Source organism: Heliangelus exortis, chromosome 2 (assembly GCF_036169615.1).
Source record: "Heliangelus exortis chromosome 2, bHelExo1.hap1, whole genome shotgun sequence".
NCBI lineage: Eukaryota > Metazoa > Chordata > Aves > Apodiformes > Trochilidae > Heliangelus > Heliangelus exortis.
This window is the reverse complement of record NC_092423.1, coordinates 11,114,973-11,141,460: the sequence shown is the minus strand read 5'-3', so window position 1 is coordinate 11,141,460 and position 26,488 is coordinate 11,114,973. Positions and strand designations below refer to the sequence as shown.

The 26,488-nt window shown below is 38.9% G+C and overlaps 1 protein-coding gene across 6 annotated transcripts in view; it reads left to right on the top strand.

Annotated features, from left to right (window-relative positions):
- The window catches only part of DIP2C (disco interacting protein 2 homolog C), a 302,091-nt gene that overhangs the window by 184,923 nt on the left and 90,680 nt on the right, over positions 1–26,488 (top strand). For 5 of the 6 annotated variants that reach the window (XM_071734774.1, XM_071734772.1, XM_071734773.1 and 2 more), the window contains 5 exons: positions 8,880–9,005; positions 9,842–10,051; positions 16,139–16,270; positions 17,606–17,725; positions 18,640–18,837. In XM_071734774.1, the coding sequence (XP_071590875.1) occupies positions 8,880–9,005; positions 9,842–10,051; positions 16,139–16,270; positions 17,606–17,725; positions 18,640–18,837 (786 nt within the window). The remainder of the gene's footprint in view (positions 1–8,879; positions 9,006–9,841; positions 10,052–16,138; positions 16,271–17,605; positions 17,726–18,639; positions 18,838–26,488) is intronic. The other variant, XM_071734771.1, reaches the window with a different exon arrangement.

Genomic DNA, 26,488 nt, shown 5'->3' with positions numbered 1-26,488 from the left:
CATGTAACCCCTGTGTTTCACAGCCTGCCTATACAGCCTTCCCAACTGCATGGTCAGCTTTCACCTTCCACCCAAAATTATGGATTATCACCACTGCCACCCAAAGTGGGAGATGACAGCCATGCTTTTCTTTAGAGTTCAGCTTCCTGACCACATGAGAACATGCAAAGCTTCTGCCTTCATGTGTGTGCCAGGAGGTGGATGAAAGGCTCAGCAGCAGCTGAATGGTGGCCCTAGGAGCAGTGCTGGCTCTAGTAGAGTTTGCTGGCTGCAACATCCTGGAAGAGCCAGGCCTTTTCCAGTGGCATATTCATGGGAGTGCAGATATTCTTCTAAAGCACTGACTTTACATTGCCAAAAATCCTGCAGGCCAACAAAATTTGGCCCTGAATTAATGAAAAGTCAGCAGAACTTTTCCCTGCATATCCACATCTCCTCAGTTCCCAGTAACAACAAAGCCCAGCATATGTAGTTTAAGCATCCCAAAGACTGATGCTTACACACTTAAATTGTTTTTTGAACTGTAAGCAGCAGTTTATTTCTGTTAGTAACCTCCATTACCCTCGCATAAATGAGTGTCATCCAAGTATTCACTGAGTTTGTTGTAAATGCCTTATTTCAGAATTAATGGCACACCTGCTTGCAGATGGAGGGAAATCAGGTGTCACACTGGGCTGTCCTATTTTAATATCCAGAGAGATTGCGAAAGTGTTCTGGGACTGCTTCATTATAGCATCACCCACAGCAAAGATCCATTATTATATGGACTCACTTACTTTCACATTCCCAGGGGTGAGATGATTTTCCAAGGACTGATCAGTGTTGGATGAACACAGCAATTTTTGTGAAATCACTCGCCCTGTATTTGCTTGGAAATAAGTCAGTGCTGTCATCCCAGGACAATCAAAAGACAAAGCCTAAGTGTAATCTCTTCTGATGATACCACATCTACTATGTCTCACCCTGTTTAGTACCTCCTGATTGCATTTCCAATAGATGTAGCTACCAAATTATCTCTACTCAGAATATTTACAGGCCATGTATTAGGAAATGAATTCTCAGTATGTCCTTTGTTTCCATGGTATCTACAACAAAGGTCTGATTAAACTCATAAGAGACTTTCATGCTTTCAACTACAAGTTTCCTGTAAAGCAGCAATTGCCAAACCTTTCCTCTGGATAATTACTTAGCATACTATTACTGTACTTAGCATTGCCTTATCTAGGAAATTTCAGCCTAAATTCACCTTTGATAATGCTGTTTTTCTTTAATATCTGTTGCCTCCTGTACCCCCTGACTCACAAGCTGTAGGGATTCTTCAGCTGCACCATGTGTTGCTTGCCTCCTGCAAGCCTCCTCTCTTCCAGTTCTTCCAGGTGTTTTCCTTGATGCCACCTCAGTTTGGCTTCCTTGAAACAGAGTCTTTCTTGTGGCTTCACTCATTTGTTAAGTATTTGACTTCAGGGCTTATCTTCTACTGCAATATAATTAAGACATAAATATTTAATATATGTACATAAATAACCTCTTATTAAAAATTGTTTGGCATTTTAATTAGTGCAGAACATCAACCTTCTTGATCTTAATAATCTGCCATTCTGCAAGCAAGTCAGTTGTGTTTGTGGTCTATCCCATAAAAAAGCAAGGAACCTTCTGAGTCCAAAGGCCATCCTGCTCTCAGTCCTATCATCATATTACCAGGAACTGGCTACTAAAGCAAGGAAGGATAGTGTCCAAAGAGTAAATAAAAAAAAAAAAAAGATAAAAATAGCTCAAGAGAGGGGAGTTACATGAGGCAAAAAGCAATAAAAAGATGAGATGGAGGAATTCAGATCACATCTATGTCTACCAGCAGCTTTATTCCCCGGGGCTATATTCCCTGAATGGAGGAATGGAAGTACCATTACTTTACAACTGGAAAACCAGGCTGCAGAAGGTGGCAGAGACTCTTAATAGTTCACATCTGTACAGCAAAAATTAGTCAACAGCTTGTTTTTCCACAGTTGGGTTTCTTAAGCATCTTGTGATTGAATATCAAGATTTTATAAACACTGGGGCACTAATAACTCAAACAGAGACAAGACTAGTTATAAATTTTATCTGTGACAGAGGTAGAAACCAACTTCTGCTATGCTGATTCTAGCAATGTGTGACTTCTGTCTTTAACAAGTCTAATTTCTTGTCTTAAAAAGAAAAAGGACTGTGATAAATTAGGTGCAGGCCTGATTTAAGTGCAGAAAGAAGATGCTGGTTTTCTTTTGTGTGCTGAGGCATTTTATACAAGAGGTGCGAAAACCAGTTTTATAATATGGAAATTTTTGTTGTAGCTGATGTTTACCATGAGAGGAGTGCCCTGTTTCACGATCCATGCAGAGCTAACACCCAGATCCCTGATCTGTGAGAAGACACCACTTTGCTTACAGTATGCTGAGAGTTTGATGAGTCTATGGATCAAATGCAGCTACTACTGAATAAAGGAAGTCACTGAGGCATGTAAAACTTATATGGGAAAAAAAATGTAACAACTCCTCCACATCAAGGCAGAATCCAACTGTTAAGTTCTTTGATTAGGTTTTTGTTTTTTTAAAAAGAGCTGAACAAGAAGGAGAAAATTCATTCTCAGCTAAAAGCTGAAGAAGTCTGGGGGAGGACTAGGAATATGCAGCATATTTCAAATGTCTCAGTTACAGTTTAGAGCTTTCAAGGACACTGTCTCTGGCCCAAGTAAGGAATGGGGCATTCCTGTTCATGGAGTGTGAGGCGAAGAGCAAGTCAGGATAATGCTCTGTGCCAAACAAGGATGCACACGTCAGGACAGTGCTCTTGTAGCAGCTGTGGAGAAGCACGAGATACTTCAGCATGGCTCCGTGTGTGGACCAGGACATAGCTAACCTTGCTCATCACAAAATAGATGCTTTCTTACTTCAGGGAAAGGCTGATCTGCTTGTGGAGTTCATCTGAGCCTCAGAGGATCATACACTCTGCCCTCTCCAAAGTAAATAGCTAGGAGAGAACAGCTTGTCACGGAAGAAACTTGCTCCTTATTATAAATACACATACATTTGTACAAGGAGGAGGGGAAGTATTTCCTCCAGGAAACCCTTAAGTAACCTCCAGGAAAACCTTAAGTAAAAGTTCAGAAAAAAAAAAGTTCAGAAAAGACTTTTCCTACCCCAGAACCAATACTAAGCAGACTAAAACTCCTGGCCCTGCAAGCTCTCTTTCTGTATTCCTACCCAACTACTGACTTAAAAAAAACCTGTCATGTCCAACCCCCCCAGAAAATTACATTCCAGGTCCTCAAAAATGTAGGGACTAAATGGTTAAAAAATACTGTGCAAAAGGAGTGAGCAGTGTGAGCAATCTGTAATTAACAGCATTTGGTTCAGTATTTCTGGGAATTCCTATTTAACCTTTGAACACTGCCCACCTTTTAGCAGTTAATGCAGTGATCTCCCTGACATCTTCTTTCACCCAGTTCTCCCTGTTGAGAATAAGTTACCACCTTCCACTTTGCCATGCATTCAAAATGAGAAATCTCTGAGCACAGGCTCATTCCTCCAGCATGGCTGTGTGCTGACCCCCAGTTTTCCAGTCTCTTGCTGGTTTGTTATGTGAGTGGGATCCCACTGGGGCCACGTGCCTGTGGATGTCACTTTGTTCCAGAGGAACAGGAGTGGGCTGGCTCCCTTTTCCATGGACAATCAAATGCACTGATGTGTTGAACATGCAGCCATTAGATCATATTGAGAGGTAAAGCTGGGAAAAGCCATGGAGTGCCTGTATCAAGCTAGTGCTGTTTTAGTATGTATGGTAGTGGGTTGTCTTTTTTTCTAAGCCTTTTCAGTTTAAACAAGGAGGACAATGTTGTGCCAAGTTAGGAAATAAACCAGATGAAAAGAGTGGCTGTGCTAAGCGGAGCATCTCCTGGGGAAGCTGGCCAGTTTGTCCTGCTGATGGAATGAGGAATTTGCCTCCATTTGCCATAGGTGAAAGTTTCTTACTATGGAGCACAGTGGCCAAAGCCATGGGTTATCACTCTGGGAGTCTGACCTTATGGACCCCCATTCTTTATGATGGTTTTAATTTCTCTACACTTTGTTTTGAGACCTCACCTCTTTTTGATAGACTGATTGCTCTTTGAAGGGAACCTTTCTCTCCACCATGTCTTTGTTTTTGCAGTTCCACTTCCTCTGTATTTTACTGACTGACTTTGCTTGTAGAAGTATTCTTGCTGTCACTGTTCTGTGGCAGAAAGTAAAGGGAGTGAACAAAGAAACAAAAATGCTTGAATGCAACAGAGAAAAGAATGAGGACAGTGCTGTTTGTTTTTTTTTTTAATGTGTGAAGTATATAAGAAACAAGAAATATGTGTCAGGTTAAATACTGAATGCTAGGTGGATTGCAGCAGCACAACTTCAGCAATTAGCTTTCCCAAGTTTGTCTCTTTATTCTTTCCCATTTATTTATTCCTTGAGTACAAACTCACAAATAGGATTCACATGGTTGGCCAATCTAAACCAGTGGAGGATAATAGTAGGTAAGGAGCTGCACATTGCTTCCTACTGCTGTACACAGAGGTGTTGATATTTTACTGTAGGCTCTAGATTTTCCATTGAGATTCCCTTGTGGAGAGCCAAGTGGGAAGATTATAAGGATTTTGCTTCCTCTAGGAGTACTTTGAAGGTCAAGACCTGGAGTCATTTTATGGGCTCCAACACTGTGGTTACAATGTCACAGACTTCTACATGAAAGAACATTTCACCTAAAAGCAGGACTTTTCCAGACCCAGGAATTTTTCAGAAGCCTGGAGTGTAACTACATCAAGGTGTATCTGTGTTTGAAACTCTATAAGAAGTTCATAGTAAGTGAGAAATCATATCATGTCACACTGAGGAAAGGGGGAGAGGTGGAGGGGTTCTTTTGGTGGTTTTTTTTGGTTTTGTTTATGGTTGTTTTTTGGTTTGGTTTGGTTTTGTTGTTTTTGTTGTTTTGGTTTTGGTTTTTTAATGAAAGCTCCTAAGTGTGTGACATTTCTGGATAAAATCTTCGGAGCTGAATTATTTTTTCAGGCAAATTAAAGAAATCTGTGGTTTAAGGCAGTGCTCAGTTGCAGTATGATTAATTCAGTTAGCCTGAGTGTGCTAGGGTAGGTTGAGAAAACAGTTCAGACACTTTTGTCAGACCTGCAGGACAAGGGGCATTGCCCTACCAGAGACAGTTTGAAATTCTAATGGGTTGTTTTCTTCTGATGCTCTGTGTGATATGTGAGAATACAAACTGCCTTGTTCTGATGGGATTTGAGGGGATGGGGAGTTTCTTGTCCTGAGGGAACTTGGATATGTCTTCTTACCTTCATTAGATTCTGTTCCAGCGTGTATCTCAAACATTATTTCCTTCTTTTAGTGAACAAGGAGCTTCCAATTATTATTGTAAAAGTTTCTATAACAAGTCTCCTTGGTTTTTTCAGTAGGTGCTAGAGACAGAATATGTGCAAGTAGTGGAAAAGAACAGATCACATGCAGTGTGATGGACACCATAGCACATCTCTCACCAAGATAAATACAAACAGCTACCACACTCTTGCATAAAATTGATGAGAAACAAATCACCAGGGTCACCCTTTGGAGAGAAATGTATTTTTCTGTTCAGGTTTAAGTCCATGCTTCATAAGCCTATGAAAATAGATTATTGGTTGTATTTTATTTAATATTCCTTGTAATACATCATCAAAGTTGACTTGTGGATAAAAAAGCAAATCTAAAACCTAGAGTAAAGGAAATCATGTGTATGGAAAACATGTACCTGAAGCTGATATTTGGTGGGTATAAACCTACTTATTTCTTTCTGTCTTGCTGTGGTTACAGGATAGATGGTGTAACCCATGAGTCTTCAAGTTCTCAAGTATTTTCTAATTATCAGTCTGATTTTCCCTCTTCTCTCTGATGTCTCAGTACTTTAGGACTTAAAGTCTGGGCTTGAAGACTATTCATACCTTCATTAGTTCATTAGTTTAACAAATCCAGCTCTATACAAGACTATCAGAATAGGTTGAAGAGCATCTTCAATAGGCTTTCATTCAAAAAGAAGACCATACAAACTATGTAGGCTGTTACTCATTCTTTACCTAATCCTTAGCCTTTCTTTCTATGCTTAGAGACACTTCATTTATCCAAGAATTTTATTCCTGAGAGAGAATGTTGTGAACAGAGTTTTCATCCAAGCATGACAGTTTCTGCTGCCTTTTCTTCCTCTCCCCTAAAAGCCTGTAAGCTCTTGCTGATGGTCTTTGGACCAGCTCTGGACTGTCTGTCCTCAGCCTTTCCTAGGCACATGCCTGTGTTTTTTTGTGGTATCCATACTCAGAGTAATGCCTTCAGAATAGTTATCCTTGCAGGCTGAGCTGGGAGCCGTGTGTGTTCTGTCTTCCCTATTTTAATTCAGTTTCTTATGTTTTTCGTTGCTTTTGCATTCCTGCGGGGCTTGGGGTTGTTTTTTTATTTTTTAATTTATTTTATTTTTAGTAATCTATACTTCGGTTTATTTCACAGTAATCCATTACAAATAAATATTATCAGGCATGTGCTTTATTAAGAAAACAATTCAGTTCCTGGACTCCTGTGGACTCATTTGAAAATCAAAACTCTGCAGAGGGTTTTTTAATTAAGCTGATGAGTTTACCTTCTTACATCAAAAAAAAGAAATCAAAGAATTCGCAAGTTATCAAATGTCCAGCTGTCAATAAGCATTTTTATAATGATTTTGTTAGCTGTCCTCCCTAAAAAACTTAGGAAGAATTTGAATTTGAGTTATACTTTATCTCTCTCCTAATACTTACAGTAAAAAACAATCATAAAATCAACAATATGCAAATAATTCTTCCTGTCTTCATCAGCAAAATTTATTCTTTTCCAAAAAATGCTGTAGAGTTTTGCTTTTTTTAAAAGGGCAAGCTCATTTTTTCCTGCTTGATATTCTTAATTGCTATGCTTTTTCAGGAAAACCAAAAATTTTCTGTGCTGGATAAGGAACACAAAGTTATTAGTGAGCATGTTCAGTCTTGCATACATTATTGGCACTAGAGTGGAGTGAACAGGTAGGAATTTATCTTGGGGACATTGTAAAGACATTGTATATTTTCTTAGCCTGATGCTTGTCACTTAAACATTTCATCAGGTTTTAATTATAAGAAGACTTAAAACTTTCTACTCTCTACTAAAGGAGAGAAATCGCTTTCTAGTGTAATGTTAGCACAGCAACCTTCCTCTGTGTTGGTCCATCAGCCACATGGATCCGTTGTCTTTTGAGTATGCTTTTCCACCTTTGCTGTTGGCCTTTCTTGCTTTGCTTTTGCTGACATTCTCATCCTCTTCATGATTTACAACAAAAAACAACACCAAAGTAGGTAACAACATTCTTTCTCTGAAGCTTACCCTTTCCTTCAGTCTTTCTTCTGACAGGTGCTTTAACCCTGGCAAAAGGTAGGGAACACTTATTAAAAATGAGACGTAGTGGCTTATCAGCAAGGTGTTAGCATCTACTGCTTCCAGTCATTCTTCCCAGTTGTTATGTAAAACAAGTTGCTTAGACTGATGTGATTCAACCCACAGCTCTTTAAATGAAAATACATGTACTCTTCTCTTTCCTGTTGCTTTTCTTGGGGAACATTGCCTATTCAGAGCTGCCACCACATCAAGACAGGAGCAGGAGACAGGTTGTGTCTCCTGCAAGGGTGGTCTTCCAACAAACTCAGCAGCAGCAGAAGTGAGATCACTCTGGGTTAAACCTTCTTCATGACTTTACAAATGGGAACAGCTAAATACTGCACACTTGCTGCATTTTCTACAGCTGACTGGTTAAAAGGCAACTTCTGATGTGCTTCCAGTTGATGGTCAGTGCGTGGCATCTTCTTAAACCATAATTGATGTTTGTTGACTGTCTTTTGTGTACAGTCTCCTTGTGTACATCTGGTCCCAAAACCGTGGAAGTGCACAGACAAACCATGCAAGAAAACTAAAGGAAGACTTAATTTCAATGGATAGTCATGGTAATAATTACAAGATTTGCACAGAACAAAGTAATTAATTGTAACATGTCACAGGCATCTCTTAGACATGATAAGTGGTGTTTTTCATACTTCAGGAGGCAGACAGCTATTATATACACATGAAAGGTAGAAAAGCTCTTCACTGGGGGTGTACCCATGGAGAAGGGATCTGTTGGATGCTTTGGAGCAGGCTGGTGTGAGCTGTGTTTAGTACACACCTGCAAAGCATGAGGCCTGCTCTAAGGAAAGCTCAGGAAAAGCCCTCGTGCTTTTTCTTCTCATTCTGCCTGAAGCCAAGTGTACGTAATACTTTTCTGTCAGTAAAGCTAAGTGAAAGAGACAGGAGCAGGTTATGGGAATGGGAGGCTGGCTGCCATTTCTGTCCTGACATTTTACATACCTTTTACCTTTCAAGCAAATCTTCCTGTTCACTTAGTCTCTGTGACTTTTGTGTGAATTGAAAACCTCACTCACTTGAAAAAAGGGTAATGCTAATACAGCACAGTTTCATTGGGAACAGTAATGGCTGCTGAAGTACCAGCTTTTGGTGGGACAGAAGTTTGCACTGGGGAAGTGAAGTTCCAACTCTACAACACTGCTCTGGGAATATCATACAGCTCAAAAAGGCTTGTTTGGTGGTCTGGCACTTTCCACTATTGTTGCTTTTTCCACAGGGAAGTCCCTATGAGATCCCATGAGTTTCTGGGCTTTCATCGTTCACTATATGGTGCCAACCTAACTGGCACTGAATTAACCTGGGTACATGTGCACTGAAGGTACAAACAGCTCGTTTCTGTCTGAATGCTGGCCTGAAATCTCTCTTTTCTTCCAGATGTCCACACAGAAGCAGTTCAAGCAGCCCTTGCTAAACATAAAGAAAGGAAAATGGCAGTCCCTATGCCCTCAAAACGACGTTCGTTGGTGGTCCAAACATCAATGGATGCCTACACACCTCCAGGTCAGCATCTTTGTATTCTATGAGTATTTTTAAAACAGTTCTCTGTGCTGCTATGAATTAATAATTCGCCTGCAGAGATAGTAATGGAAATGTCATTTGAAGCACATCAAGCATAACATTGAGGTATGTTTGAAGAGGAAAAGGTGACCTGAATGGCTGGGGCAGTTGGCATGATTGCTTTGTCCTTGGTGGTGCCTCAACTTGCCTTGGTCCTCAAAAGGATCTCATGAGGACCTAAATATGCCCAGCTTCTCATATTTTCTGTGACTAAAGTTTCTAATCCCTAACACTGTAATGGAATGTTGTCTTTACAAATAGTCATGCCGTTCCTTTCAAATTTATGTGCTCTTCTACCTGCTAGAAGATCTACCTGCTAGATTGTGAAAATAGCCCACATGCATTCTCATACTCATTGAATCCAGCTGGGACTCCATTTCTCACTGAAGGGTGGGTTTTTGACAATTGGAAAAGTTTTTCACAGACTTTATGGAGTGAGCTTGGTGAAGTATTTTGGGTATTCTGTAATGTTAACACATAGTTGGGAATCTTCGGAAGATTCTCAAGCCACATTTAAAGGAAGAGTCTTTTATTATCCTTCTCTTTATACAATAATACACAAGCCATGACCTTAGAGCATGAAAGTTCTCTTGGTACACTGTTATTAATTGAGTTTTTTTCAGGGCTTTCTGTATTACAGACTTTTCTTATTATGTTTGCCTACCTTAATGAGGTTTCATTAATAGCAGTTATCTTTAGATTTGTAATATGAACATGCCTTATTTCTATTAAGAAAACCCCAAGGCACTGCAAGCTAACAGGCTGGTTTTAATTACTAGATACTTCTTCTGGTTCAGAAGACGAAGGCTCCGTACAGGGCGACTCCCAGGGAACTCCCACCTCAAGTCAAGGGAGTATAAACATGGAACACTGGATCAGTCAAGCGATCCATGGCTCTACCACGTCAACCACTTCCTCCTCCTCGACACAAAGTGGAGGCAGTGGTGCTGCACACAGACTAGCTGATGTTATGGCCCAAACTCATATAGGTCAGTATATGGGAATTCTCCTAATGTCCAGTTTAACATGAATTATGTCTCTCCCATTCAGCTGGTGCTGCTATGTGAACTTCGGTAAGAGCGTTTTCTGTGGTTTTTTTCTTTCTCCATATATTATATGGAGAGATAGTCATATGTTCTTATCTCATGAGAAATGTTTTAAAAAAGCCACTTAGATTTAGGGGTATGTTTACATTGTGGCTAACAGTGTCTAGCTGTTGGCTCCCAAATATCTTAAAATGTACAGTTGCGTGACCTCTATTACTTAGCGTTGAAGAGATCTCTGTTGGCTCCATCAATAAGGCAAATCAGGGAATGCAGCATTAGCAATTGCTTACACATGAGTTTCCTCTACTTATTTGCATCGTTTGAGTGATTTTTAATAATTCTGATAATGCTATTTCTTTAGTGTATTTTTTTCTGCCCTTAATTGAATCTGCAATACTTGGATTAGGATATGATATTGGGTTATTCCTTTGCAAAGTCTTTTATACACCTTCAGAGAAGAGATTAGTTGATATTGTTTATATCCTTTGGAAAGCTCCTAAGAAGTCAAAGTTTTCTTTACATTAGGGCTAAGCTTCACAGACATTATTTATTTCTGAATATTGTGCCAATGACATTAGTCTTCATTAAAATGAGGCAGCTATTCAGTTAAGCATGTGGAAAGCAAGGCTTGTTTTGCCCTTATTCTCTGGTAACTTCTGTTTATCATGTGCTCTGGGTGCATTCTTACTGGGCTGTGTATTTTGGACTCTCACTGAAAATCTCTTGGAATCTATATTGAAACAGATAAAGCAACTTTGCTACTGTTGTCCCATACATACAAAATGCAGTTTTGTGTGACTGTTCCTCAATGGATCTTTCCTTTTCAAGTCTATATAACAAGATACATGAAAGCATCTTAAATGTTCCTGATTATATGTGCTGAACAGTAGTCCATATCCCTGTTTTTTTCACTCTCTGTATAGCTTGATGTAGCACCTGTATTTTCAGATAAATAATCTTCTCACCATGGTCTGGAATTGCTGAATTGCAGTCAGGGGGAGAATTTCTGTTGTATTCTTAAATTCATGTTAAATGAATAGCTTAGAACCTTCTTTTAGAAACACACACACTTCTGAACACATTAATCATTGCATTTGGTTATTTTCTGTGACTTCATCTTGAAATGCTAGAGGAAATTATAGCACAGAGAATTACATTTATCCAAACTCTAAAAGGTTGCATTACTCACACACCAAGTCCTAACGTGTCTTTAAATATAGCTTCTTTATAATGTGACATTTCAGTAATTTAAATCTGGCACAGTAAGTCTTCTTTTATAATCACTGAGTTTGCGATAAATAATATAGAGCTAAATTAAGATGGCAGTATTCTGCAGAAAAGGAAGAACTACTTCTTTTACTTGGTTTATTTTGCCTTGCTCCCTTCTTTGAAGGAAGCAGTTAAGCTTATCTTAGTACATACATATTTTTATTCATTCTGACAATCAGATACCTTAAATCGTTGTCCAACCTCTAGTTGGAGAACAGTTGTGATGTAGTAATGTAAATGTCATTTGGATACAAAATATGGGTCATATTTGCTAATAGATAGAGATCTTAAGGTTGTCATCAGTTGTTCTTGCTAAGATCACTAGAAATGTAAGAAAAGCTGCACTTACATAACTGTAAGATGTATTTCTTCATGGATGATCTGCTTTCTGTAACAATTTGAAATTAATGACTCCTTTGCTTCTTTTCAATCTGAAGAGGTGGATTTTGCATTTAAATGCATTCTAAGAGATTTTAAATATTGCCACAGACAGCCTTGCTCTTTAAGAGGCAGCATGCCCGTCATCACAGATGAATAATCCTCTTTGATAGTGGAGAGGGTGAGAGAAGAGAATGATCCTGTTCTCTGAAGCTTCTCAGCTACTTGAGACAATTTGTTCTTGATCATGAGGAACATATATTCCCCTGGCTTGATGTTAGTTTGGTGCAGAGCTGTACTCCAGAGACAGATCAGCCTGCAAGACAGAAATCATCTGTAAATATGGCAGGTCATACTGCCATGTTCTGAAGATGCCAATTTTGATAGATACAAATTTAAGGAGCAAGAGGGAAGTCCTTTAATGGTAACCAAAAAGAGCCCTCCATTCTGATATCCACTAGGATTTTAACTTCAGAGTGCATCACAGAATCAAAGGGAGATTTTACCAGTTTAAGTACTGTAATTCGGTGCTAAGCAGGGATTTGATAAAAAGCTTTGGCTGTAATATAATCAGAGTTCAGTTTTGTGGATAATTTTGGTAATTTGCATAATGTATTATATGCTTTTAATGTTATACTGTTCATTTAATTTGGCTGCTGCTACTGCTCAAATTATGGCAAAAGTTCCAGTTTAGGGCAGATGTCTTTTAAATATTTATTATCAGCTTTAAGATGCTCAGGTGTTTGTACTAAGCTACAGAAATAATCTCTAGTCTGACATACATTTCTCAGTTGAGTTGGGTAAATCTAGAACTTAGAGGTCAAGCCAGTGAAATCTGGCCCCATCTTTGGGTCAGTACTTTGTATATTTCTGTCTTCAAGCTTTCGTTTATCTGTATTACAATTTTTTGATCTGTACATATGTAAAAATCAAGGAAAGAAAGCACATCCCAAAGCTCAGAAGGTTCATGTAATAAAAAACACAGTCCTAATGCTTTTAAATTTATATAAACATCTCACTACAAAATTTTGATCCTGTATGTGCAACTATTGTTTCTTTTAAATGCTTCAAAGGTGTTTCTCTTTGAAAACCAAAGGCTACATAGATTTCTAAAAAGTAAACATAAAACTATGTGCCATTGGGCATGACTGATAGTTCTCTGACTACCTTAAAATTCCTGTACGTTCTTAGGGGGAATGTTGACTTATAATACAGGAGAGCAGTTAAAAATACTTTCTGTCACCTGGACATCAGTACAGGAGAAATCCAGATGATGGAAAAAACCACAAATCTAACTCTGGATTTCCCTTCCCTGACAACCAAAAGAGTCAATTTCTTTGGGAGAAAAAGCTACATTTTCTTCAAGGATAGTACTACAGGGATGCTTTTTGAGTTCCCAGAGACTTTTCAAGTTTGTGGTGCTTTTGTGTGCTTCCAGACTTCACTGGGAAGTATTCCTCCACTTCTTTTGCTTCTCAAACATGGGGCTCTGTCAATGGACACACTGTCCCTAGGTGCTCTGCAATGTTGGTTCTTTCTGATTTTCATGAATTTGGATAAATTATGTGACTTCAGTGACAGAAATGAAGAGAACCTTAACTGGCAACAGCTGTTCTGTCTGTGATCTTCTAATGCAAGAATATTGGAAGAGATGGGAAGAGGAGGTGATGCCAATATGCGTGTTTGATGGAGGAAATGCTTTGAAGTCATGCAGCTGTCACAGTTTCTACTTTTTACTCAACAGATGTGTCAGGATCATTATTCTTACCTAAACCTCAAACACTGCTCCAAGTTACCTGACATAAGACCAAGCAGCTCTATACAGATTTTGTCCAGTCTAATCCTGGATTGACTGTTCTATACACAAAAGAGTGAATTTCACATAACATAACAATTACCTTTTCTTCAGAAGTCATTCAGACCAAATTTTTGTCTGTATGGCTGCCTCCAAGCCTGACACTGAGAAGGGAACTGAGTGAGGATTTGTCAGTCTGATGGATGACACTTACAGCTGTAGATACTGCCATGATAAGACATCTGTTAAGCAGATACTACAAAGGAACATGGCAACACAAATCTGAATGTTTCTCTTCTGCTAGATGGGGGGATCCTCTTAATGGAAATGGAAATAGCAGAGTACCCCACTCTTTGGCCAGCCAGTGGTGGCCACTTTCAGGAAAGAGTTTCTTTTAGGTAATTTCAAATGCCAGTGCTTCTTGTTCAAAAGTACCCTTTTAAAAAAAGCAGGATACTTCTTTCTCATATTATTTCACCCTACTCGTCACCATGTGTTACAAAGAAGTATTTGGTTGCAAGATCTGAAGAGCATCGCTGCTCTGTGGTGCTTTAGATCACATATATTCTCTCCCCAGAATTAAAAAAATAATTCATCTCAGTGCTAAAAAGTGAAAGGAGATTCAATTCACTTTGCCTTGTAAAGTCTGCAAGACAGAAATACTTCACTAAAAAGATGTAAACAATTACAGCTAACTTAAAGGTATATTTTCATGTTACTAATAGCTGACTAGGTACAATTATTTTCTTAGTCATAATCTTTCCAGTAGCACAGCAAACCTGCATTATAAGCAAAAGATAAAAAGATAAACATCAGCATTTTTAAATTGACTTTGTTATTGGGTAACTCAATCATGATCTATAAAAAGCTCTTGCCACTTAGCAAGAAAGGGCAAAAGTTGTGCTGATTCTAAAACAGTTGATAATGACCAGACAACTAAAATGAAAACATTATGCAACCAATTATCAGTGCTAAGCTTCATTGTCTAAGCTATTATGCTTCAATTGGTCACTTACAGCAGTTTATAAGGTGTTTGTTTCAGTAAAATTATAACAGCGGATGTGATCAGACTCGAAAAGCTCAGATGGACGTGTGTAGGGTATAAGATGTTTTTCAGCTACACAGTAAAAGCCTTCTCATATTTTTTTCTACCAGATTTTACGGTGGAGTGATAAAGTTCAGTCCTTATGATGTTCATGAATATAAACATTAAATAACAACTACAGACATTAAGAGCATATCTTAAGTTTTCATTATATTGTCTGTCAAATGTAAACCTCAAATGAGAGGTATGAAAAAACAGGCATTTAATAGAACATCCTGTTACTGTGTGTGTAGCCATAAAATCAGTTTTCTCTGTTGATAGTGCATGAATTTATGATTGAATTCACAAGAATTACCATGATCCACACTTTAGGACTCATGAAAACTCTATAATTACATTTGAGGTGAAATTTGCTGGAGAAGTTGGTCTAGAGTTACAGCACCTTAATTCTTGCAGGACATATATAATAAAAAGCACATCTTGGAAACAGTATTGGAACAACATGGAATTTTTGCAGAATTTTTGCATTTTTAAAGACTCTGACTATTGCAAAATGGAGTGGATTCCTCTCCACTTCAGTGGCAACAGAATAAAGTCCTGCCTTCTGCATCTCAGAGGCTGCTGGTGATCATCTATGTCAATTGAGAGCCACGTTGTTATTACTTGTGGTATTTATCTCCACCTACTCTAATGCTGATTAAAAAAAGGAAAACAATTATGAGACAAGGCATAAAAATAGTACAAATACGTAGACAATACAGACACGGACTTGAAAACATGGGGAAACAAATTGGTAGCATGCTGAGCTATCAGGCTATGAAAAAGAAAGATTAGCTCTGTGGAATTCTTTAGCAGTGCTGGCATGAGTCAGACCAAACTGTGTTTGCCTGCTGGAAGGGGAGTCTTTGTTATGTGGAAGAATTGAAATAGCTTTGTCTAAAAATAGTAGACAAGCAAGTGTCCATGCAGAATGCAAAGTTCATGTTTCTTTACATTTTCTTCCTTCCCCCTGGATTCCAACCCTGCTATGATTGATTTTTTTCCTAATGCATGAACAGATTCCTATCTTAACTAGAACGGCGTAGGCAAAGCACAGAGGTTATAAAAGGGATGTGCATTAGAGCTTTCAAGTGATTGACAACATACTGTATTGTTTTTATTGAGCAAAACCAGTATAGTAATCTATAGGAAATATATTTATTTGGTGCTTTTCCTTTTGAGGCTATTCACAAGCTTTAATTTAGTATAAAATTAAACATCAGTGAAGAACCTACAACTTCTTTGTATCTTTTTTTTGTGTTTGTTTAGCCCATTGCTTATATGATTACAGATATACAGCCCCGATTTTAATCAGTGGAAACTGTTTTTATTAAAATCATGCTGTACACTATAGATGTATGCATTCAGTTTGTTCATTAACTTCAACACCTGTTCAGATGTTGAGGAAAAATAATAATATCAAATATGCTTTCCTCTCGCCTTTGCTTTTCTGCCCTTCAACACTAGAGGTACATGGCTAAACCTTTTAACTTATTTTTCACAGAAAATCATTCTGCCCCTCCAGATGTTACCACTTACACCTCAGAACACTCAATACAAGTAGAAAGACCACAAGGATCAACAGCACGGGTGGCACCAAAGTATGGAAATGCTGAACTTATGGAGACGGGTGATGGTATGTTTGTTTCAAGTAGCATAACCTTTTTAGTGGTTAGTATATGCATGTGCTTTTTATTTTTTCTGGGAACTTTTCATTTATAAACATATACAAAGTTGCAGGATCTTTACAGCCGTAAAATAAACTGTTCTAAATGAGACTGATACAGATAAAGACTTCTTAATCAGCAGAGCTGATTCCCTGTAGAAATGGTTTGGCAAAAAAAGAGCAGTGAATCTCTTTAAATCTGATTTCATCATGCCTCCTGGTTACAGCTGGTCTGTTTTTTAAATGGCAAAGAAAGTGACAAGCTAGAATGGCTACATCTTTGTGATGACACGTTTGGGAGGTTTTTTTGTTTGTTTTTTTGTTTTTCATTTTTTTGAAAAACAATTATTTGTAAGCCCTTTCTTATTTACTGCTCCTCTTTTCCAAAACTTGCTAACCTATCTTTCAGCAAGGTGTTGAAATGTTGACCAGGTGTATTGGATCTAAACCTAGTGGCTTCAGCTCTAAAAACACCTGTTAAAAGTTACAGAGCCAACCTTTCAAAAGGGTAGGAACTTGAAATTCCTGCAGTGGAATGAGAGAAAACAAATAATGCAGGAACAGATGACATGAACTTTGTGGAGATTTTGCACTTGATGAGGGAACAGGAAAGGGGAGGTGGTTGATAGGATTACATCACAGACATGGCCCTTGCCCAGCACTGCTTTTCATAATTGTGTTTTTTGAAGTGCTGTATGAGCAAGCACACTCCCTTTGGAGTCTGCTCCCTGGTGGGTTTGGCTGTAGGGATGTTCAGAGGATACAGGGTCATACTGAAGTCATACAAAAATGCAAACCATATTTAAGATGGTTACAGAACAGATGACCTCTATGGAGTAAAGAGCAGCCCAGAATAAATGATGGGGCAGAGCCTGGGACCCAAACTCCTTGCCAAGCTGCAGTTTAGTCAGACAATGTTGGTATAACCAATGGTCATGGGAAAAGCCACTGCATGCCTTCTCACTAGCCACTGCAAATGCCACCTAGAAGAATTCATAAGATTACTGAAAATTGTTGTAGGGAGGGTTTTTTCACTCTGCTTCTGTCCCTCATTCTGTGTGCTGTTTCCCATCTAATTTTGCAAGCTCACTCTGACCTTGTTGTATTGTTTTTATTTAAACTGGGTATCACTGTTCCTTTTTGCTGAAAAGATCTTATTGTCTTAATATTGAATACTGTCACAGTATGGCATGAAACTGTGGTTGTGGTGGCCTTGCAGTCCTGGACTTTTTCTTACCCTGCTCAACATCTTGTAGCATTCAATGTAGAAGTCAACTGATGTCTCCATTGATCCCTCTCCTCCAGGAGTACCAGTGAGCAGCAGAGTGTCAGCAAAGATCCAGCAGCTGGTCAATACCCTGAAACGGCCCAAACGACCACCGTTACGGGAGTTCTTTGTAGATGACTTTGAGGAATTATTAGAAGGTAAAATGACTGTTTTTCAAACGGTTTGGGGCTCTCTTGTAAAAACTGTAAATTTTTTTACTTTCACATTGACTTTGTAGGCAACTAAACAAACCCTCCCTGTCCTGGCATGGACCAAAAAGCATCAGTATTCAGTGGAATTTTCTTGTAGTGAGCTTGGACTTAGTGCCACAGAGTCAAAAGTCTCTTGTTTGCTCCTAGTTCTGCTTGTGAAAAAAATGACAGAAGAGTGTAGAGTGAAACCTTTTGCTATAAGAATGTTCAGCTCTGGGTTACAGCCATTGCTTTTGAACACCAGTAGGAGAAAACCTGTTATTGAGGGAGCATATTAAATGTGCACATCTTTTGTGTAACAGAAAAGCATTGCAAAAAGCAACTACATGTAAGATAGAAATAAAGTCAATAGATGGATTTTTTTTTTTTAAGAAGGATGGTGCTTTGAGAATAAAGATTTCCCAGGAAATATAAATAGTCTTCATAATAGTTTATACAAAGCACCTTGACAGAACATGACTTAAATCAGTCTGTTATAGATAATGTGTTAAAGTATCCTTTTTTTCAGTAGTTGTGCAGTTCTTCTCATTAGTGCTTTTTGCCAGGTAAAAGTGTTATACATCTCTAAGGATAGAGAAAGGTTGATTATATCAGAGATAAATATATGCATGCTGCCTCAGCAGTTTCTTTCCCTTCTTGTAGAGTGTGGGGATAAGCATGTGCATTCCTGAGATGTTTCGGTTGCTTCATGTCTGCTAAAAGTTAATTATTCTCTTGTATTTCTCTGCTGCTTCTCAATACCTTCTAACATGTTACCATTTTCAGGATATTTTGCAAAGGTAACTTATTCTCTTGGTTACAGAAGTGTACACAAGGTATAGAATTAACATGGTAACTGTATATCTTTTCATAATCATAAGTTCAACAGCCAGATCCAAACCAGCCAAAGCCAGAAGGAGCTCAGATGTTGGCTATGCGTGGGGAGCAATTGGGTGTGGTTACAAACTGGCCGCCTTCTCTGGAAGCAGCTTTGCAGCGATGGGGAACCATCTCACCAAAAGCTCCTTGCCTAACCACTATGGACACTAATGGAAAACCACTGTATATTCTCACTTATGGTGAGCACTTCAAACTCCTTCTGTTTTTATATGTTGTCTACAGTGTCTGTGTGTACAGGGAATGCACATACATATAATGGGAAAAGTGCTCTAATGGTGCATCTGTTCTGTTTCTGAGTAGAGCAAGATTGGTGTCCGAGTGTGAATTGCTAAGATGTTATAGTATGATTTGTCTCACAAAGGAAAAGAGCTGAGTAGACACACCTATGGAATCAAAGATTGTAAATTAAAACCACCTTTTAAATAGAAATAGGTGTCTAAATCCATTGCCCTTGGATATTCCCTGGGCATTGTCTGCAAAAGCAGTGCCCAATTCACAAAATTCACCAGCTTCCTGAATTAATTAAGCCAGGATTTTTTCCCATGTTCTGCTGACATTGTAGTAATTGTGATTTGAGTTATTCCTCCTGATATGTAGGTGTACATCTAGCAAACGTGCCCCCTTGATTTGGGGGGCAGATTTGACAGGATATACTTCATTGTGACCTTTGTTATGTTCAATACAATTCAATGTATGCTGCCTGACAATGTATTGCAGCCAAGAAAGGCCAAATAAAAATAAACATAAGGATATCTCTGACAAACAGCTCCCATATAGCTTCTAATTTTGATACATCCAGGGGACATCTGGGAGGTGTTTCAAGGAATTACTATGAACAACTGTCAGATTTTGAAAGCAAGATGGAACATTTTCATATGTTATTGATATAAAAACAAATTTGCTATTTTTAGTTCTGCCTTTTCAGTGGCCTAGAGTTCTGTGCAGAGAATGTTTTTACATGCTATGACATAGAGGTCTGTCTGTTTTGTTTAGTGCTAAATGCTCCTTTCCATTCGGGACTTGGACTGAGTTATGGTCCCTGGCTGAAGAGATGTCTGCTGATAGTTTGGCATTGCAAATATAGTTGAAGGCTTTTAAAGCGTAACAGAACCTTTGCAATTGAAGGTCATGCATGAAACATTTTCCCTTCAGGTTCCTTAGAGTTAAGAAGATACTTAAATTAGGGAACAAACATATGATTCACCACTGATCAATGTTTTTCTTCCTTAAGGACATTTCCATGGAACTAGAGAAGAATTTTAAAGTTTGCAATTACATGTCTGCAGAAGAGCAATTCATATCATCTACTGAATGCCCTAAATAAATTGGACAGGAAAGGAACTGAAGATGTTAGTGGGAATCAAACCATTTTTCTGAATATTGGACTCTGTCCAGAGAGTCTGAGCATATGTCCTGCTTTGCCTGAAGCTGTAGTCTGAGTAAATCAACCTGAGGAACTCATCCACATGGCACACAGAGCCACTTAGCCCTCTTTTCTGTCCTAAGCTAACTCTTTCCAAACTTCCTTTCTAAATTGTCTAAATCCTGAGAAAAATGGTACTAGAATTCATTATTTCATTATATTTGGCAGCACTCCAGGATACAATTTTTGTTGTTGCCTCGCAGTAGTTTTCTGAGGTCAGACAAAATACTTTTTTTTTTTTTTTTTTTTTTGCTTCTTTTTATAAATAAAAGAAATTGCAAACCACATCATTTCATAAGAGATTTACTGAATTCTTTTCTGGTGGCTAGATTTCAAGCTGACATTCTCCTTCATGGGAAATGTCTCTTACTGTGCCACAGCAGTTTTCTTTACTTAAATAACAACTGCTTTTGAAATATCATTAACATTACATCCACTTTCTATTTTATTGGAGACTTTATGAATGTATTGCTGTAGCTGTTCCACCTTCCATGCCTGTAGTATTTTCTACCAAATGTGGGCATGGCATTTTTTAAAGTTGAACATTAATAAACATTAGGCCTTGAACTCAGTGAAGACACTCTTATTCATGAATTTTTATTCCTGTGTGTAGTTCCACTGGCCCTGATGGTAATAAATTTTTAAAAGATGAGCTTAACCCACAATCCTCCTACATGGTATTAATGTAACACTTCATTTCCTTTCATGCATGCTGTGATCAGATGACTAAAATTTTAAAAAACACTGAGGACTTTCAGTATCTGCTGAGTTTGTACCTCACTGGTTCTTGGCCAATTTAAGGGAACACAATTTCCAGGATTTTTCATATGCATACTATTTTGACAAGTAGTCAAGGGTTTTAAGAATAATGCTAAATTTCTAGAGATTCAGTCTTTGAACCTGCTACCAGCACGGTCACTGTGTACCTCTTGAATATTTTATATCTGTTTACTGTTTGTGCTTCAGTTCCATATCACAGTCTCTTATGTCTTCATGGAAATCCTCTTTATTTATCCTCCAACTTTCTGTTAGGATGAGGCTCCCAAATGATGTCTTTTGATCCCTATTTTTTTTCTTACATAGCATCTCCTCTGGTTTCTTTTCTCTTCAAATCACAGGTCCAGAGTGTCTGCTTAGGTCTGCAGGTCTGCTTAGTCCAGACTCCTTCCCATCTTTCCAAACTGGATTCCAGGAGTGTGTCTGTAGTGCCCAGCTAGGTCATAGCCCATCTGAGTTAAAAATACTCCTTTAATGCCAAGCATATTCATCTTCTCCTCTTTGGATCACATTGTAGACACTACTGTCATCCTGCCTGCTACTGGGGTTGAAAACAAAGTATCATACATGACCCAGACATTTCTTTAGTTTTGTACAGTCATTCTATTTCAAAATCCAGCAGGTTGTTTTGGGAGCAAATCTTTTCAAATTCAGACCTATTTTCTGGCCCTGAAAAATGTGGTGCTGGCCTGTTGCATTTCTCCAGGATGCTTTCATACATCCTCTTGCTTGTGTCACATGCTGAAAAGCAGCTCTGAGAGTCCACGGATTTTTTTTCTCCAAAGGCTTCGTCACAACTCTTTTCTCTCCTGTCCAGTGACATCTGAGCACGGTCAGACCCATGGCCAAAATCACCCGGGGGTTTACCAATATCCTTACCTAACAGTGACTGAGGATGATATGACAGAGTTGGTGTGGGTTTCATGGATCAAGGGATCAAGGGTTGGACTTGATGATCGCTGAGGTCCCTTCCAACACAGCCAATTCTACGATTCTATGATTCTGTAATAGAATGCTGTAGATTGTCATGTGCTGCTGTGCCATAAGGGGAACTAGTTTTAAAAAGTTATTCTTTCAGCTGTTGCTTAAAATCAACTCTGCCATCCCACTCCTCTTCAGGGATTCATCTAATTTGTAATGCCTTACATCTTTTGTGTCTCTTCTAGCATTTTTTTTTAAACTTTTTGCCTTTGTAGCATCTTAGGACTTCATCTGTCTCAGATTACTCTAGATAGAAGAAATGAGTAAGTGCACTTCTTGAACACTTGATATTTTATTTTTTTTTTTTAAGCAAGTTTTTGAAGTGGCTTGCCTCAGTGCTTGAATTTCTCAGTGCCCCAGTTGTAATCTTTATTTAATGTACTCAAAATTCTTAAACTCTTTCTAGTGAAACACTATGAGTATTACCTATTTCTCAAATATTTTGTTCCTCTGGGAACTTGGCTAAGTGAAGAACATCTTAAGTTATTCACAATCCCTTTACAAATCAAGTCACTGGATGTGCATAAATTGAAATGTCTGAGATATGAGAAGGAAAGAGGCCTTTATCGGATTTTATGTAAGTCTGAACTCTGGCTAGAAACCTAATGCATGCTTTGAGGAAAGGAAGATGATTTCTGGTTCAAAGTTAATCACAGTAGTCAGGCATCCAGTTTTGGTATTGTTGGTATTAATAATGAAGAGCTTAATGATTTCTTAGAGGAGAAACGGGAAGAAAGGACAATTAAATCCTATATAGTACTTACGCCGTTGCAGTTACTTCTCTTACTTAAAATATTTGTTCTAAGAAAAATCAGAAAAGCTGAGGAAAAGGTGAAAAGCTGAAAGTAATTTGGGATTGAACAAGTTTTGAGTTTTTTTATTGTAACCATTATTAAAACCAGCAAAATTATTACCATTTAACTACATCTGATTCAGAGAATATAACTTCCTTTATCTAATGCTTTTTGCAATCAGATTTTTTTTTATACCATTTTCAGTATCTCATATACATTGTTTTGCACATCAGCAGCTCACCAGAAAGAGAAGGACTAGAAAAAAGAGCAGATAAGGCTCTCTGGATAGAGAAGTAGTTTTTTCTTTGCCCATTTGGGTTCTGTGGGGACAGAAATGCCTGAAAAATGCCATTTTCTTCCAAATGAATTGCCCATAAAAAGCTCAACACAACTGAAAGCATTTTGAGGGCAAATCATGCTGCCTTAGGAGAGATGATGTAGCTTATAGTGAATATGCCTTGAGATGGCTGAAAATTACTTTTAAAAATCTGTATTTCAATCTATGAGTAAGACTGGAGTATCAAGCACTGTAATAACAAGGTTACCTCTATTCTCATATGTTTGTGATCTTTTATTCTCTGCAACAGAACGTTTTTTTCTTTTCCTTTGGATTTTTTCACCCAAAAGACAACAGCTTCATTTGCTGCTCAGGGTGGATCTAAAGATCTTGTACAGAAAGGATTAAAAGAGCAGCAGAACTGCAGCTGTTACTTTGGAAAGCAGAGAAAGTGCCCCTTTACCTGAATAGCATTAGGAAGTTTGCCATTTACACTGGGTTTAATAAATACTCTTGTTTCAATTTAGTTTAAGAAATGTCATTCCATGATATTGAGAAAGTGAATATTTGACAAAATTATTTGCAGTTAAACTTTGGCAGTCTGGCAATTGCTGTGCACGGAGATGGGTAAGCGACCACCAGTTTGGCTTTGCTGAGTTAGTGCTGTGTGGTTCTGAAAAGCATCCTGAAGATGATAAGGAGATTGTCTGTGGTTTGTTTTCTCTCTGAATTTTCTTCCTGATACAGCTTTAAACCTTCTTTACATTCAACACAAATGTGCAGTCCTTTTACAGATTTGCGAAGGAAGAGGAGGGGGGGTTACTTCAATGACATGTGGAAAGCATCTTATTTTTGTTAACTGGTCCCTTTTTCTGTGGTTTTTAAGACTTAGCGGTTTCCTTTGCCCTCATAACGTGTTGTTTAACCAGATGGGACTGACTATTAACTTGTTCCAGTTTGCTAGATTTTAATCAGTAAAAGATACTGTCCTCTGATACTGTCAAAAAAAGAACAAGACTGAATACAAGTGAAATGTAAAATATTTGGTTGCTGGTGTAGAGTTGCTACTTACCAACTAGATCAAAATTCCAGCAGCAAATTAAAAAAAAGGGACTCACCTGTCACAGGTGTTAACAGCGGTTGCTGCAGCTGCCAGAAAGCAAGATGCTGTTTTCCATCCTGTCTGACTGGGAATATCCCCAATGTCTGCCAGATAAAGCTTGGATTCAGCAGCATAGCAGCACTTGCTGATTCCTGCTGGGCAGTGGGAATGCTCAGCTTTGTTTGTTAGTGTGTGAAGAGTGTTCAAGGCCTCCTTGAAGGCATAAACATAGTACTAGGGCATCAAGTCTGGCAACAGTATTCTGGGCAAGTGACAGAAGTGGCTACGGGATATATGAGCATCTTTCGAAAAAGATTTGCATTTCAGTAAATGTTCAAGCAATTATATTGGGCAATGACAGATTCAGGGAAAAGCTTAATTTCTTGCCCTCTTGTGGAGTTATACAAGATCTTGGAAAGCAACACTACAACTCAGTATGTTGATGGGATGTAGGAACAAGGTGTATTAGTGTCAGGGTGTGCATTAACTGGGTGTTGTTGGGTTTTCGTTTTCCAAAATCAACTTGGGAAACTCTTCTGTGGACACCTGCCAGTCTTCTTTGTTTGGGAAATAGTTTTGTGACCTGAAAACTGAGGGGTAACTCAGGCGAAACATCTAGTGCCCTGCATTACCCATGGTGTGTGTGTGACTGAAAGACATGGCACAGGGTCTGTAGTGCCTGGGCCTCTTATGGAGGGTACTGAAACACCACTGAACGCTCAGAGCTCTCTTTAGTAACTTAGCTCTGTAGATGACTTGCCAGTTCTTTGTTTTTAAGTACAAGAAAGTACTTCGTGTCTGGCTTGTAAGCAGATCAGAGCCTGTCAGATCCAAATCCTGTCCCTGGTGAGGCAGTGCAGAGCGTTGTTTGAAAGGACCCCACTGCAGGGGGGACATGGGCAGGAAGGTGGAGAAGAGGAGGTCTCAGAGGGTCTGCTCTTCACCTGGGGGGATGTCAGGGAAGCAGCAGTGCTGCTCAAGGATCTTGCACCCACAGCACATGCTCAGCCTTCTGCTCCAGTGCCATGGCTGGAAGGAAGGACCTCAGGCACTGAGCTAAAACACGGGCTGATCCACTCACCACTACCTGAAACTCCTGCTGGAGTTTCCTGCATCTGCCCTCCTGTCTTCAAGCCGACTTATTAGAAGATTAATGGAAGTGTGTCTGAGGGGGACCAGTGCTTCATTGCACTCTGGCTGAGGACAACAAGATGGATCTCAGTGGCCCCAAACAGCCAGATTTCTGCTCTAGCCTGCGTAATGAAGATGGTTTAACTCACACAAGGATGGGCCTGGCAGTGCTAAGCCCTGTTTCAGAGGAAAAGCCTGGGATGAAGCACAGCTGGCCTCCTCTCCAAGCTTCCTGCTCCTGCTGTGCAGATGTGGCACTGTATAGAGGTCACAGTGAGGTCACAGCGTCAGGATTTGTGGGAGAGGTTTTAGCAATCAGCTTTTTCCCAGTGATGTCTAATCTGTCAAGTTTGCAAAGGAAGAATTACACTGAATTGCAACCTAGGCAAAAGCAAGGAAGGAAACACTTCAAAGATTTCCTTCTTCATAACATCCTTTGTTACTGAGGGCTTTTATTCCACAGTCATCAAGTCCTTTGTGTTCCTCAGTGATGTTGGAAAGGCCAAACAGCCAAGGTGTCAAAATAAACACACTGTTCAGTCCAGCTCTGGTCAGAGGATTGTGCCCCATCCAACAGCTTAAGATCTAGCCCTGGATGATTCACACATCTCTTGGCTTTAGGTTTTTGATTACTGCTGCCTTTATAGCGGTTTTTTTTGTTGGTTTTTTTTTTTTTTTTTGGGACACAGCTATATACTCTGTAAGAAAAATCAGCAGCTTCCTGTTGAACAAGATTGAGTTCAAGATCTGCATAGAGTCTGCTCTGCCTGCCCCAGGCTGCTGCTGCCTGCACTGGAGCAGAGACTGTGGCAGCTGGGGACAGGCAGAGCCTGCAGGGGCTATGGAGCTGTAGGGGCTCTCAAAGAGACCATAGTATATTTCAGCTCCTTCCCAGCTGAATGTAAACTACCTTCTTTGTTCCAGTTTCCCTCAGTTTCATACCCACATGCACATCCAGTTAACTCAGCTAATTAACACGGTTTGGTATTGCACCAGTAAATAGAGCAGGAAAGGGCTGTGGTGGCAGAAAATTAAAGTCTTTCCTGACTATGGAAAATTATTAGGGGCATTTTTTGTGTGGTTAAAAGTTTATTTAAACAGAAAAATGAGGAATTAGGGAGGCAGCCTTATATGCTCTGTGTTTCAGAAGCTTAACTAAGATTTTGGCAATCAAAGAGCTTTGTGAAAAAATGTATTTAAAGACTTAATTATTTAAAACTTTATTATGAAGTCTCCCTTTACAGCATCTTTGAGACAACTTAATTACTGCATCGACTCTGATCACTTACATGGAGATGGTTGTACAGCATACCTGGTGGCATCTAAAAGAATGCATCTAAATACT